The sequence below is a fragment of the Phodopus roborovskii genome, unplaced genomic scaffold, assembly GCF_943737965.1.
Source record: "Phodopus roborovskii unplaced genomic scaffold, PHOROB, whole genome shotgun sequence".
In the NCBI taxonomy this organism is placed as follows: Eukaryota; Metazoa; Chordata; class Mammalia; order Rodentia; family Cricetidae; genus Phodopus; species Phodopus roborovskii.
Genome location: NW_026125781.1, coordinates 314069 through 327977, shown reverse-complemented (window position 1 = coordinate 327977; position 13909 = coordinate 314069). Strand labels below are relative to the sequence as shown.

General features: G+C 37.3%; 1 protein-coding gene across 5 annotated transcripts in view; it reads left to right on the top strand.

Moving 5' to 3' along the window:
• Gria3 (glutamate ionotropic receptor AMPA type subunit 3) overlaps window positions 1-13909 on the top strand; it is a 263014-nt gene that overhangs the window by 179832 nt on the left and 69273 nt on the right. For all 5 annotated transcript variants that reach the window (XR_007834108.1, XM_051178646.1, XM_051178647.1 and 2 more), the window contains 4 exons: window positions 2902-3069; window positions 7514-7618; window positions 8351-8458; window positions 10131-10337. Coding sequence is in view for 4 of the 5 variants with exons in the window: in XM_051178646.1 (XP_051034603.1) it covers window positions 2902-3069; window positions 7514-7618; window positions 8351-8458; window positions 10131-10337 (588 nt within the window). In the remaining variant the exon portion in view is untranslated. The remainder of the gene's footprint in view (window positions 1-2901; window positions 3070-7513; window positions 7619-8350; window positions 8459-10130; window positions 10338-13909) is intronic.

The window sequence follows — 13909 nt, the reverse complement described above, 5'->3', positions numbered from 1 at the left end:
ATGAAGGGCAGCTTTCAATATGGATGTTATATACTTACAACCATCCTGTGATCAAGTGGTCTTCCCCCAGAAGTCATTCAAATATGCTTCAAAAGACAGTTGCAACTGATTCTATTGTATAACCCCACCCCCAAATAAACTATAGAGAATAAGAGCTTTTAAAATCTAGTTTTGAAAATAAATTAAACTTAATTTTTTTCAATGAATTTTATTTCTAATATTCTCAGAGTAACCCTGAATCAGGCAAAGGGCAGAGGTGGAGGAAATAGGTAAAGAAGATTGATAGTCTGAAACAGAAAATTGGATTTTTCATTATTTATGGGATTGCTCCATGGTAATAAGTCCCATGAATCTCAGAACACCCAAGTGAATTAGTCTCTAATATAGAATATATATTACCTATATGTACAGAAATATTGAACAGAAACAGTTGCCTGTCTACAAAAGTGTCCTTTAAAATAATTAGATTACCTAAACTACTCATTTTTCCTGAAATCTAGATAAGAATATTAAAATCAGAAAGTCATATTTAGAGTGTATAATTTTCCTATGTGCTCCCTATGGTTAGAGATCTTATTATTTAAGATGTGCTGAGGCAATGAGTGAATACATATATGCAATTCAATTATGAAACTAACTTTCAAGTCTTCTTTGCTGCTATAGTGAAAATATTACACAATAGAAGATGGGGAGCTGAGTACTGTTAAAGCCTTCCCTTTTAAAAAGGAAACTGAGGAAGGTCTCCTTTCTCATATTTGCAAGTTCTCCTTTCTCCCTGATGATAGCAGGGTAGAGAAGAACAGTAGGGAACATAGATAAAAGAACAGATACATTCTGTAGTATGCTAAATGGGTCATATCAGAACCTAACACAAATGCAAATTTTAAACAATTGAAAGGCTCTAGAAAATTCATCAGCTAAATATAATTTTACAATAAAATTATTGTAATAAATTATTTACAATAAAATCACTCACTAGTTAGGAGCTAACTGGATGGTTGTCGTACAGACTAAATGCCAGAATTTCCTGCCCTTTGGTCAGACCAGGTGTCCTAATTTGGCTCACTGAATATGGACACACTCCCAATGAGGAATGTTTTATAATCAAATCCTTTTTAATGTACAAAACTGGTATGATTCCTTCTGCTATATATAGGTGAGCTTATGAAAGTTTATATTTCCATGAAACTGCCTAACCACACTGTTTTGTGATGTTTCAATTTAGCAGCTATAGAAGATAAAGATGCATTTATTCATTATTTTAAGGGTTCTCAACAATTTTCAAAACACGGTGTTAGATGTAAGAAAATGAACAAAGATAAAAGATATAAAGAGAGATACTGCAGAATAGATTATTCCTGCTCTGAAGATGTATAACTTGTAGAAAGGATAATGAAAACCATCTCAGGTGCCCATTAATAACAATGAGGGTGTGTAATACTATGTGCTAGTGTTTACTACAAAGAAATGCTTAGTCTTATAAGTAAAACCCTATAAATGGTTTAAGAAAGTATTGAGCCTTGTATTAAATCAATCAAAGATTCCACTTTAATACTTGATATATAATATATGGAGTTAGGGAAATTTTTCTCAAAGTTAAAATCCAGTTGCTGTTTAATCTATATTTTATAAACATTTCTTTTTAAGGCTTATTGTAGGTGGAGAGGGCAATCTCATGCATGGTTAAATAGAAGATGAATAAAGTACAAAATGAAACAGTTCTTTTAGTATAACTTTAGAAGAACCGCATTAAGGCTGGTGACAATTTATGCAGTTGGTTGAAAGTAAAATCGGCACTGTTGGCTTTAGGTAGTGATAGGATGGGCAAGCACAAAGATTTTTCTTCATGAAAGAAAATATGCTGCTATCATAGTCATACTAGATGACTTGCTTCTGAAAGAAAAGTAACATGAGAAAAGCAAATTGATGGTTGTAGAGACAACAATGTATTCACTCCCAATTGTATTTGGACAGTGTTTTATATAGTAAGAACTCTCCTTAGGATATTTTGCTATGTTTTAAAAAGTCAATAAATTCCATATTCTACAAGTACTCATCACCCTTGCAAAACAGTGGCCAGCTTATTTTAATCATGCTTTGTTGATTCATTTAATAGAAAAGCATCCACCATTTCAAACTGCAGATAATCAAATCCCTTGTGTTAAATGACTAACCTCATCCCTAGTAGAACATATCACTATCCACAAGGAAGAGAAAGTAAATACTCTTGCCTGAAAGAGGTAGCATCATGAAGCATTGCCTACAAATTGTCAACGTTATCAGATTTAAAACTCAATAACAATTGTAATTTTCTACAATTGAAAAGCATCTTTGGTTTTTGCTACCCCCTGGGAAACAAAAACTGATTTATTGCTGGCCAGAGGTCCTAGCTTGCTGCAAACATGGTCCAGACAGAAATGATTAATGTTTCCTTCCAAATTAATTTCAAGCTGTCTAACTTAGCTATTTCCATTTTCCCCTAAGTAAACAACAGATCTGAATTTTCTATTACAAGCAGCAATAACTCAGCCTTGCTTTAGGATATGCTGTTTCTGCTCTAATCTATACATGCCATCCCTTAAAATCACATGCATTTCTTCCCTCACAAAGAACTCAGCCTTTTATAGTCACTCACTTGATATGAAGCAGTATTGAGAGCAAGAACGAGGTTCCCTTGAGCCATTTGATCTTAATAATCCTGCCATGTGCACACATGAGGTAAGAGGCATCATTGTCGAATGCATCAACGTCAGGCTTGCCCAGAGAGAATTTCCAACTCACATAATTAGAATGATCTCTTTGTAGAGCAAAAGGTGGAGGTGAATGAAAATCATAAGGAACAAGGCAAGTTTGGAGGATGTTGTTTATCACGTTGTCTTGTTTTTCATGCATCTATTTTAGTACACATCTGCACTGACACACGATGCCATATTGGTCATAGCAGAAGCCTTCCGATACCTGAGGAGGCAGCGAGTGGATGTATCCCGCAGAGGCAGTGCTGGAGACTGCTTAGCAAATCCTGCTGTGCCCTGGAGTCAAGGAATTGATATTGAGAGAGCTCTGAAAATGGTAAAGACAGTTGTTTGTTGGAGTGGATGGTCTTTATAAATGACAGAAAAAAAATGAGACCTCAATCTTGAAGGAGGGTATACTAAAAGAAAAAGCATCCCAAGCTGTACAGAAAAGATAACAATGGATGTTCATCCTAATCTAGAATCCTACCAATAAAAAGTTCTTCAATGAATTTTGAAAAATATAGTAAGTTAAGCAAATAAAGTTTTGATTCTATGCTGCACTGTAGATGGAAAATGAAACTTGGTACCCTCTGAAATTATAGGTTAAATGTATAAGTAGATTCAAAATAACACATCTTCTACAAATGTGGCATTTCCTAGGAAGAATCCAATATTTTATAAGATGTTCCTAACTCCAAGATAAGCATTACAAAGGACGGCAGCATCCTTGGGCTCATCAGACAAATTATGAGCCAAATGGACTGTGGAACTGAGCCAGTGTGATAGTATTTCTGTTGTCAAGAAGAACACTTGTACTATTCTGCATGGTAGAATGCAGGAACATGATGCATTTCTAGGCCTACTTAAGAGGCTTTTGCCCAGTGCCGCAAAGAAAAAGCCTAAAGAAAAGTACAAGGAATCAATGGATAGACCATCAAATAGGTCACTTGTTTTTAGTATTTACTGGGTAGGAGATCATCTAAGGCTTCAAGCAGTGTCCTTTGAACAGATTCCATTATTTACACTAGGAGCAACATCACCCATTCATTGCAGCTTTCCAAGCAAGAGCTCTTTCCTGAATATTTTACTTTATGCCTGACACATGTGCCTGCATGCATTAAAATGAGCCTTCGAGAGTACAAGAATCTCTTCTTTCCAACTAATTATCTTGATGTTTGGGACATCCAAATGAACAAAGAGATAGGGCATCGTAAGATAATTCTGTGCATAACCCAGCAATGGAGAATTGGAAACAGCCTTATAATGTACATCGTTTTGTGTAGTTGGCTCACTTACTGCCGCCTTAAATTTGCCAAGTTGGACTCATTCAATCAAAAGAGGTTAGTAGCCCCTGTGTCTTTCACCAAGAAAGAGATATGAGTCATTCTCCTATCATGCAGACTTTTATGTCATTATGTCAATTCCCTAACAAATGCCCTAAGTGTAGTTTTATGGAAGTAGCACTGCATGCTTTTGAAGAGCAGTTAATTAAATTCAACCTTCCTAGCAGTTACAAGATTTGTATTGTCAGGTGGAACATAATGATGAGTGAAATAGAAAACTGCCTCAGAGTGAATCAAAAGGAGTTTTCATCAACAAAACCTCATGGGGCAGGAGCCAGCATTTCTAATTGATTGGCCATTCATAACACAAAACACCACCTTCCCCAAAGAGAAAAGTAGCCACTAAAATAAAAAATAAGAAACTTGGCTACAAAATAATTAGATCAACTATCCTGTCGCACAGAAAAGTTTATGTGTGTCTAACTCACTGATAAGTTGAAGTGATAAGCTAAATAAGTCACCTTCTATTCTTTAATGGTCACTCACCTGATCACAGGGGTCCTTCAACTCTTTCTATAGACCAACTTGTTTGTACTGCTTCAAAAACTCTGGAAAGCAATGGACTTTTCCAAAAGCGCACAGTTCCTCAGTAATACTGTGCTATTCAAATGGACTTAAAATGAGGCTGATTTAAAATACTAAATACTTTACTACATTAAAAAGTCCCCTCTTGAGGACAAGACCAGGCTGCAGAAACAAATAGAGACAGCAGACCTGAACAAGGAGAAGCTAATGGGCCCCCAGACTGATAGCTGGGAAACCAGCATGGGACTGACTCAGGCCCCCATGAATATGGGTCTCAGCTAGAAGGACTGAGCAGTCTAAGGGACCTCAGACAGTGGAGCCAGGATGCACAAAAGGACCTTGTGAACACATCCCCCATGGAGGGATACTGCCTTAACCTAGAGACAGGAGAGAAGCCCTAGTCCCTACTTCAAATGACCTGTCAGATCTACATGACCCCAACTAGATGGCATTGCCTTATATGTGGAATTGGGGTGGGGGGATGGGAGGGGAGGGTGGTTCAGGGTGCATGTGAGATGGCAGAGAGGGTAAGAGGGAGGGAGGGAACTAGGATCGACATGTAAAATAACAAATTAAATTAAAATATATATATAATAAATAAATAAAATGAAAATAAAAAAGTCACCTCTTATTTGAGTTTATTAAAAGTGAGATTACATGATGTGCAAACATCCTTTCTATGACTAACACACAGTTGTTTCTCAGTAAATCTATTTTCTTCCTCTAAAGAGATCTAGAAACAAAATCACTGTTTTTAGATAGAAGCATGTATAGGGCTTGTTTTAATAAATATATAACCATACCATCCATTCTGCATTTAGTAAGCCCTTATGGATATGTATCAGGCTCTATATTAGTATGCAAATATGAGATAAGCTAAGGAGATCTCATATTTGAATTGCATTGTATTTAGAGTTGAAAACGTAGAAAATGGGTGTCTCTTATCTTGCTCCCAATCTAGCACGGGAGCCAGAAAGATATAGATGGTTAAAATTATGGGTAAATCATATGCAACATTATTTGCATTAAAAAGGGATTCTAGATGAGGTGGTAGGAACCTGTCACTGATTCAATACCAGACCACATACTGAAAAATAGACTTCACTTAGAGTGGTAATCCAATTCTATTCTTGCTCACCAAAGACTTGAATCATGGTTCTAGTATCTCAAGGGAACCTATTGTCTGACCAGTCCATAAATCAAATTCAGCTAAGCTGGTTCTTTTGCAATGTGTATTTTTTTTGTTTTTGAAATTAATTTTTATTTAAATTACAAACAATCTTATTTTACATACCAATCCCATTTCCCTCTCCTTCCCATCCAATGTGCAATTCTTAATGACACTTACTTGAAGGCCTGAGTATGGGAAGCAATGAAGAATTTCTTAATAACTCCTATGTAATTGTCTCTGCTCTGTCTGGCATCACAATATGGACTCATTCTATTGGATAAGTCAGATGTACGTCAACAAAGGTCCAGTTCTTTACCTAGAATTGTCGTTTCATGTGGTCTTCAAGCTTAGTGCTAGGTTTGTTTGGTTCAGTGGGCAAACTGCCATATCAGAGTAGTTTCATAGTCTGCTACTGGTACTAAGAAATCCCCTTCTTAAAGACAAAAAAAAAAAAATAATCCCAAAGCCTTGTTATCAATTTTCTTCTTGGCAGTAGAACCCCACTACTGTCCCTGACTTGTTTGCTAGCTTGTCATTTTCTATAAATAAAAGGGAAAGGTATTTGCAGTTTATTCCCAAAAAAAAAAAAAAAAAACAAAACAGATTATTTTTCTTTGACGTCTCTGACCCTTACTTGGGAAGTAAAAAAAGAAAATTCCTGATAGACTGACAGGCAGACAGTCAGTCTTTATTTGATATCTCTGAACTGGAGAGCAGAAAAGGAAATATGTCAGGAGATGTGGCCTCTTATTTTATAAGACTAAACCCAGAGCCTGGAAGCACTATAGCATATGTGGACTCTGAATTTGGCATCTCAATACAGGAATGCACCTCTGTCTCATTATCTGTCATTCTTCATTCCTGATCCCATAAAGCGAACACATTTTATCAGTCTTTGAATTATCTCTCCATGGCAATCATGCCCTCTGCTTACCTGTCTATATCTCAACATGTAGTTTAAATGAGGGGGAGGGCTACCTTTCTCACTGTAGAAGTCCATAAATGGGTAACACACTGGAAAAATAGCTAAATTCAGCTGTTGAACTTGGAGCTGGCAAAAAGACTCCATGAGTTCAGGTGCTTGGTGCACAAACCTGGTGATCTGAGTTCAATCCCAAGATCCCATAGGGGAAAGAGATAATCAACTCCTAAAAAATCTACTCTGCACACCCACGCTGTAGCCCATGTGCACCTATATCCATACATTCATATCATACACACAGAATAATAAAATTAAATGTTAATATATCTAGACTTCACTGTGATGTTTACTACATACCAGGCATTACTTAGATTTCATTTAATCATCTAAATGATTCTGAGAGATGGGTACTTCTGGGATTTCCCATTTTACAGAGTAGGGCCACTGAGTCATGGAATTCAAATATTGGAAATATGGAGATAAGACACAATGATGGCCCCCAAGAAACTTATAATGCAGAAGAACTCATTGACCTAGTTCAGCCTAAAGTACACTTTTAAAAAGGGAATACTAGAAACATCAAGTCTATAACACTGGTTATAGATGTCTGACTATACACGTAACCACCTCTAATATCTACTCAAAGCATCATAACTTAAAGGCAGAGCAAAACATATTTCTAAGAAAATAAAGCTCTGTGAAGGCTTAATCTGCTACATGGAATTCAATGACCTGAAATGAAAATCCTCTAAGATTTCATCCTGAGACCTAGAGGAAACAATGTAAAAGCTTTTTTGCCTTTTTCCCTTTTTACCAGGTGCAAGTACAAGGAATGACTGGAAACATCCAATTTGATACTTATGGACGTAGGACAAATTATACCATTGATGTATATGAAATGAAAGTCTCAGGCTCTCGAAAAGTAAGTAACCAAAAACAGACAATGAAAGAATTATCTCACTGAAGGATACATTTCCACACAAGAAGATATGTGGGAAATACACAAAGAAAAGCACCACTTGGTGTTTTTTGTCTTTCCATCTGCTGAGGAGCATAGATAACATACATAGAGTTTTGTAATCAGTGTGATGCAAATGCACGTTTTCAAAGAAGGATGACCTCTTGAGTATAGTCATATAAAAGTAGTCGACTCGAGTATTAACAGTTTTCTGAACAAAAGAAAGGAATCACCAACTTTATGGCATGCTATTAAACAGAATCTTCCAAAGCACATATGATTTTTAGCAAACAAAAATGAAAATTGGGTCTCTTTCCATTTTGCCAACCCACCAACAAAAAAAAAAAAAATATCTTGGGACAAAATACCTTTCTCAATAGCTAAATTTTATGTGACCAGTTGGCGTCTATCATACTAACAGTTGAGTTAGATTCTAGGTTTTTTACTCTTATTTAAGAGCATTCGGCAGTTCCAAATATTTTTCTACTACTTTTTTTTTTCATAATATCAAGTAATGGTGAGGTGAGGAAAGGAATCCTCAAGATAAAGGAATGACAAGCAGTGTTTTGTGTGTCCTTTTAGTGCTGATGGTACTAACAGATAGAAACGGGGGGGGGAGGGGGGATCAGTCCTTGTAAGTCTCCAGGTACTTGAGAGAAAAATAGGCATCCAAGCTAAATGCTTTTTTTTTTCTAGGCTGGTTACTGGAATGAATATGAACGGTTCGTGCCCTTCTCTGATCAGCAAATTAGCAATGACAGTGCATCCTCAGAGAATCGGACCATAGTAGTGACTACCATTCTGGTAAGTGTGGACATACAATAAGTAGACTTTCTCAACGGCATTCTAAAAGTATTATTTGGTTCTAAAGTACTCTGAACTGTTCTAAAAATGTTATTCAGCCAATGTAGAGTTCCCACATGCAAAAGTTCTAACATGACAGCTGTTCAGGAACCCTCAAGCCGCTCTCCATGATGAACAAAATGTCATGATACACAATAGAATTATATTCATCCACAAAGGAATATTAAATTACAGAGTTTCCGGGCAAGTTTGAAGAACTTGAAAATATTATATTAAATAGTATGACTGAGGCTCAGTAAAACAAATACTACATGTTCTCTCTCATGTACAAATATATTAGCTTCCAATAGCTAAGCATGTGTATTTAAATAGGAGTGAGTATGAGTAAAGGACAAGAAACTAGAACCTGGGTACATGAGAGCAAAGAGATGTCAGTGGACAGGTGGGAAGGAAAACTGAGCACATGTGATATTAACATGGAAGGGAAGATACTGAAGACAAAAGGTACAGAGGGAATGGAGGTAGATGTGGAGAGAAAGGAAGGGGTGGAGAATTGGCCAGAACTAAGTGTCTATAAAGGTTCCATCAGAAAATCGAAAGGAAGGAAGGGAGAGAGGGATGAAAATAATGGATGAAGTTGCTTTCCACCAATTCTGATGACCTGAGTTTGATGCCCAGAAGTTGTAGGAGTGAAGGAGAGAACTAACTCTTGCAAGCTGTCCCTCTGACCTCTAAAAAAGCACCATGGTATGTGTTCATTTGCCATGTACATGCAAAAGAAAGAGAGAAAGAGGGGGAAGAGAATGAATGGATGAATGGATAAATGAAAGAATAAATGATTGAGGAGCAATTTTACATTTTTCCTCTTCTACTTCTCCACTAAAAGAATGGTGTTTTCACCTGAACATAAAATCTAATTCTTCTTTGTAGAGAGTTGTCACTGCATGAAAGAAAATCAGATAGGGTTCTGATATTGGATCTAATTGTGCAAGTCACAATTTTTCTAATCCTCAGTGTTTAATGTTTGCTATTTGTTGGATGGAAATAAATAACAATAATCTCCTACCTATGTCTAAGAACCATTTCAAGGCATAATTAGCCACACAGAGGTATTCCATAAAATTCAGTGCACTATAGACATTTGAGGGAGTGGTGTCAGTTTTAAAATGGTTTTCCAAAAGCTATTTTTAAAATGAAGTACATACCTCAGTTTTAAAAAAAAGTATGACATTTAAACACTATATATCAATTACTCTCCTTTACTTCATCCTAGGGACCAAAAACACAAGTGAGCGAAACATTGCAGCTCCACTAGCAGTGTTCCCTAGTGGCTTGCCAGAGCTGGCTGTACCTTCTACCTGATACATCCTTGGAAACCAAAGGCAGTTCATCTTTATGTACTGAAGGAGATAGCACTTTCCAATTTGACTAAATCAAAAGACTTTGCTGGTATAAACTAGCCCTATTTTCAAACTTCAGGAAAAAAAAAAACTTACTTCATTAAATTAGCAGTTAAAGGCTCCAAGGAATATAGTCAAAAACTTTTAAAAAATTGTTTCCATACACCAAGCCTCAATGGCAACAGAAGGGGAAATGTCTTCCTATTACATTTACTATCTCTTAGAAAAAATGGATAAGATTAATCTTCTGTTCTTTCTTTCTGGTCCCAAAGGAATCGCCATATGTAATGTATAAAAAGAATCATGAGCAACTAGAAGGAAATGAGCGCTATGAAGGCTATTGTGTTGATTTAGCCTATGAAATAGCCAAACATGTAAGGATCAAATACAAATTATCCATTGTTGGTGATGGGAAATATGGAGCACGGGATCCAGAGACTAAAATATGGAATGGCATGGTTGGGGAACTTGTCTATGGAGTAAGTATTTCCAGTTCCATTGTTACTTATTTCTATGCTTTTAAATTAACAAGAAAATGATGGATTTAATGTTCAAGCTTAGATTTATCAGACTTTAGAGTTTCTTGAGTCTATGACATCAAATAGTTTCTCATGAAAAGTAGCCTATGAATATCATCCTTTGAGAACAGGGTTACTTTACCAAAAGGAAAATAGAATTGAGGGAAGTTATGTGGCCACATTAAGCATGGCCTGCCTTATACTGAGAGTCTATTCCTTTTGTATTTAACCAACTCGGTTACCAGAACCACCAACCTATGTAGTTGCCTTAGGAGTATCGACATCTTTCATCATGGGTCCCCCCATGTCTCATGAACCAATATACACAATGAATTCTACTGTTTCTCAAATCTAAATGCATTCTTCCTCCCAACCAACAACTTTACCAGTTAACTGTGTCCCTATCTTTAGTTTTACACTAGCAAATCAGATCTGCAGTACTGCAACTTACCAGTTTAAAAACCAGGATAAAACTTTAAGACCGATAAAGTGGTATTTTCAGAGCTCCTCGGTGACTTGGTTTTAAGTGGTTTTGTTCTCAGGGAACATCAGATTCTAGGCAAACCAGTGAGGCATATGAGGATAAGTACAATTGACCACCAGAATTGAGTAAACCAATCTCTAACAAACTAACCAAAGTGCAGGTGGTAGCAGGAGATGTTTAGTTCCAATAAACAAGAGTCATTTGCATGAATTGGCACCTGGCCACATAACAGATAATGAGAAGACAAATGAATTAGGGGAAGGGGTTGCTGAGAAGTCATAACCAGTAAGAAACAAACATCCATATATCTATTGGATTGAAAGCCAGGAATATTATTCCAGTGGTATCCAGAACAAAATAGGGTGTCACTCTTCAATCATAAGAGACTACTCGGGTCATTCAATATGTTTTTTAGAATAGGCCTTTGGAAACAAGCATTCAGAAAGAAGCTTATTTCTAAAAATAAGGACAGAATGGGAACTAAGGCTTAAAATGAGGCTGGGCCCCAGGTATCAAAACTGGGACACTGTCCTTTTGCCAGACACACAGCACAGTAACTCGTACCCCCACCTCCATCTGTGGGGCTGGGACCAGTCACCACCTGTCTTAGGTCAAGGTTGGCCCTGGGAACTGGGGCAGGACTGAGAAAGAGGTTTTCCACTTCCAGAGAAGGGCAGACGACCCAGTTGATTGCCGCATTGTGATACAGGACTAGTCTCTCCCTTTCCAGGTGACAATGTTTTCTATTTCTTGTCCTTTATCTCCCCAATACTCAAAAGGTGTTGTCATGCCTATCCTCTCCCTGCACTTAGAACATCACCTTACTCATAGGGAAGCCTCACATTTCGTCCTAATGAATCATGACCTGTATACAATAATGGTTGACAAAGGTTCATTAATCTGAGCTCATGGTGGGAAAAATAAGGTACTATTTTTGTTATTATTAGCCAGCACTTATAGAGTATTCGCTGTCTGCTACCTACTGTGCTAAGTACTTTACAAGCATTATGTACCTTAATCCTCACAACATGCATTTGAAGAAGTTCCATTAGTAACCTCATTCTACGTGTGAGAATATTTAAGCTAAGAATTGAAGTCACATTCCAAAGACCAAATATCCTGCAGGGCCTGTCTTAGTTGTTCAGGTTGCTATAAGAAAGTATATTAGACTAGTGGATTATAAACAACAGATATTGATTTCTCACCATTCTGGAGGCTGGGAAATTCAGGATCAAAGATTCCATTGTCTAGTGATGATGAACTTTCTGACTCATAAATTGTAGCTGCTTGTCGCATCCTCACATTAGGAAATGGCAATTGATCTCTGAAGCCTCTTATATAAGAGCACTAATCCTATTCATGATGGCTCTGCTTCATGAACGAACCACTTCCTAATACCCCATTTCTTAATAACATTACCTTGCAGATTGGAATTTGAACATATGAAGAGAGGGCACAAACTTTCTGGCCATAGCAAGAGCATAGTGATTTGAATCTATGAAGCTCATGTACTTTTAATCAGTTCACTATACTATCCCATTCTAGAGAGACGTTATTGAGGCTTTAGTAGCATGGCAAGAAATTGAGGGTGCCAATACCTAGTGCTCTAGTTATCTGATGTGATCTAGTCCATAAGTTTACAACCGCATAAAAATAGAATGAGCAGTGTTCTACAGTGTCTCCAAAGAAACCTGGCATGATCTGGAAATAGACCAGTGCCCTCCTACCATTCAGCAAGACGTGGTGATGAAGGATAAGAGATTTCCTGACATTGTTCAGATGAAGTGCCGTTCTCTTGTGGTGTTTTGGTTTCTCCTCTGGGATGTCCTCTTTGCTGCATGATTGAATCTCTACACATCCCTTTCTCTTTCCACTTCATCTATTTGTAAGTGAGGGAATTTGAGATGTACAGAGCTATTTGTTTAGTAATTCAGACCTCATCACCTCAATTTTGAAAAGGGGAGATTTCTGGAGCAACCTTTCTCTCATTCCTCTGCTGCTCTAGGGAGATCTTTCCTTTCTGCCAGAGAAGGCTCTTAAAGGGACATCCTCTCACCTCTCCTGACCTAGAAGAAGTCTCTGATGTTTTCTGAGCTGAATAATACAAAGTGATTCTGAAGAACTGACAGCAAACCAATCCACGGAAGTGGACTGTCAAACTCCACTTTCCTCCAAAACCTAGTAATATAGAAGCTAGATTTTCCTGTCATCCTTGCAGGAAAAGCTTGCTGTCAGAGATATCATAAGCTAAGTGTGCCCCCATCTTCTCGTGGAAGTTTTAATCTTCTGGCATTAGAAACTTTCAACATCTCTGTTCATGACAAAAATGGAGAAAAAAAAATGAAAACCCAAGCTTGCATTTCTGGCAGACCTGACCTCTTGTGGTTTGTAAGTTACTTCAGAAGAAGAAAGCAGGGGAAATCCTCGGATGATTTCCCAGAGTTCTTAATTGACAAAAAGATGGAGAACGGGGAATGGCTACTTGCATTTATCAGGGCAACTACAGAGACATGCACTGCTCTATTTTTTCGGTGCTGCCTTTTGGATGTAGTGTATATCAGAGAAGGGAAATGATGGAGGAAGGCAGAGCCAGAGAAAGGTTTGCCAAAGATATTTCTCTATCTGCCATGAAGTCCCAAGAAAAAGTCAAAAGGAATTAAATTTGTTAAGGAAGAAAGAAGTCAATTAGTCTCTCTTCAGATGGTTCCTGAATGTTTTTTTTTTCCTCTAAAGAAATTCAAATCAAAGTTGGTGTTGGGGCACCTTGTATCTCTAAGAAGGTTATTTTAGAAACAAACGTCAGCAGCATGCAGTGTGCCCCATTACGTAAGCCCTTCAGTACATTGTGGTCTTGAAGCTGTCCACCTGCTTTTAGCAATTTTGATTTTGAGCTGGATTTTTGTAACACTGCCACATAATAATCATTCCAGCTCAAATGGCTCACACACCACCAGTTTTTACTGCTCCCAAGTAGCAAATGTTTTAAGAGGGCATTCTCAAAGAACATTTTGTGGCTAACAGGATTCTTAAATATTCCTTAGCTTACCAT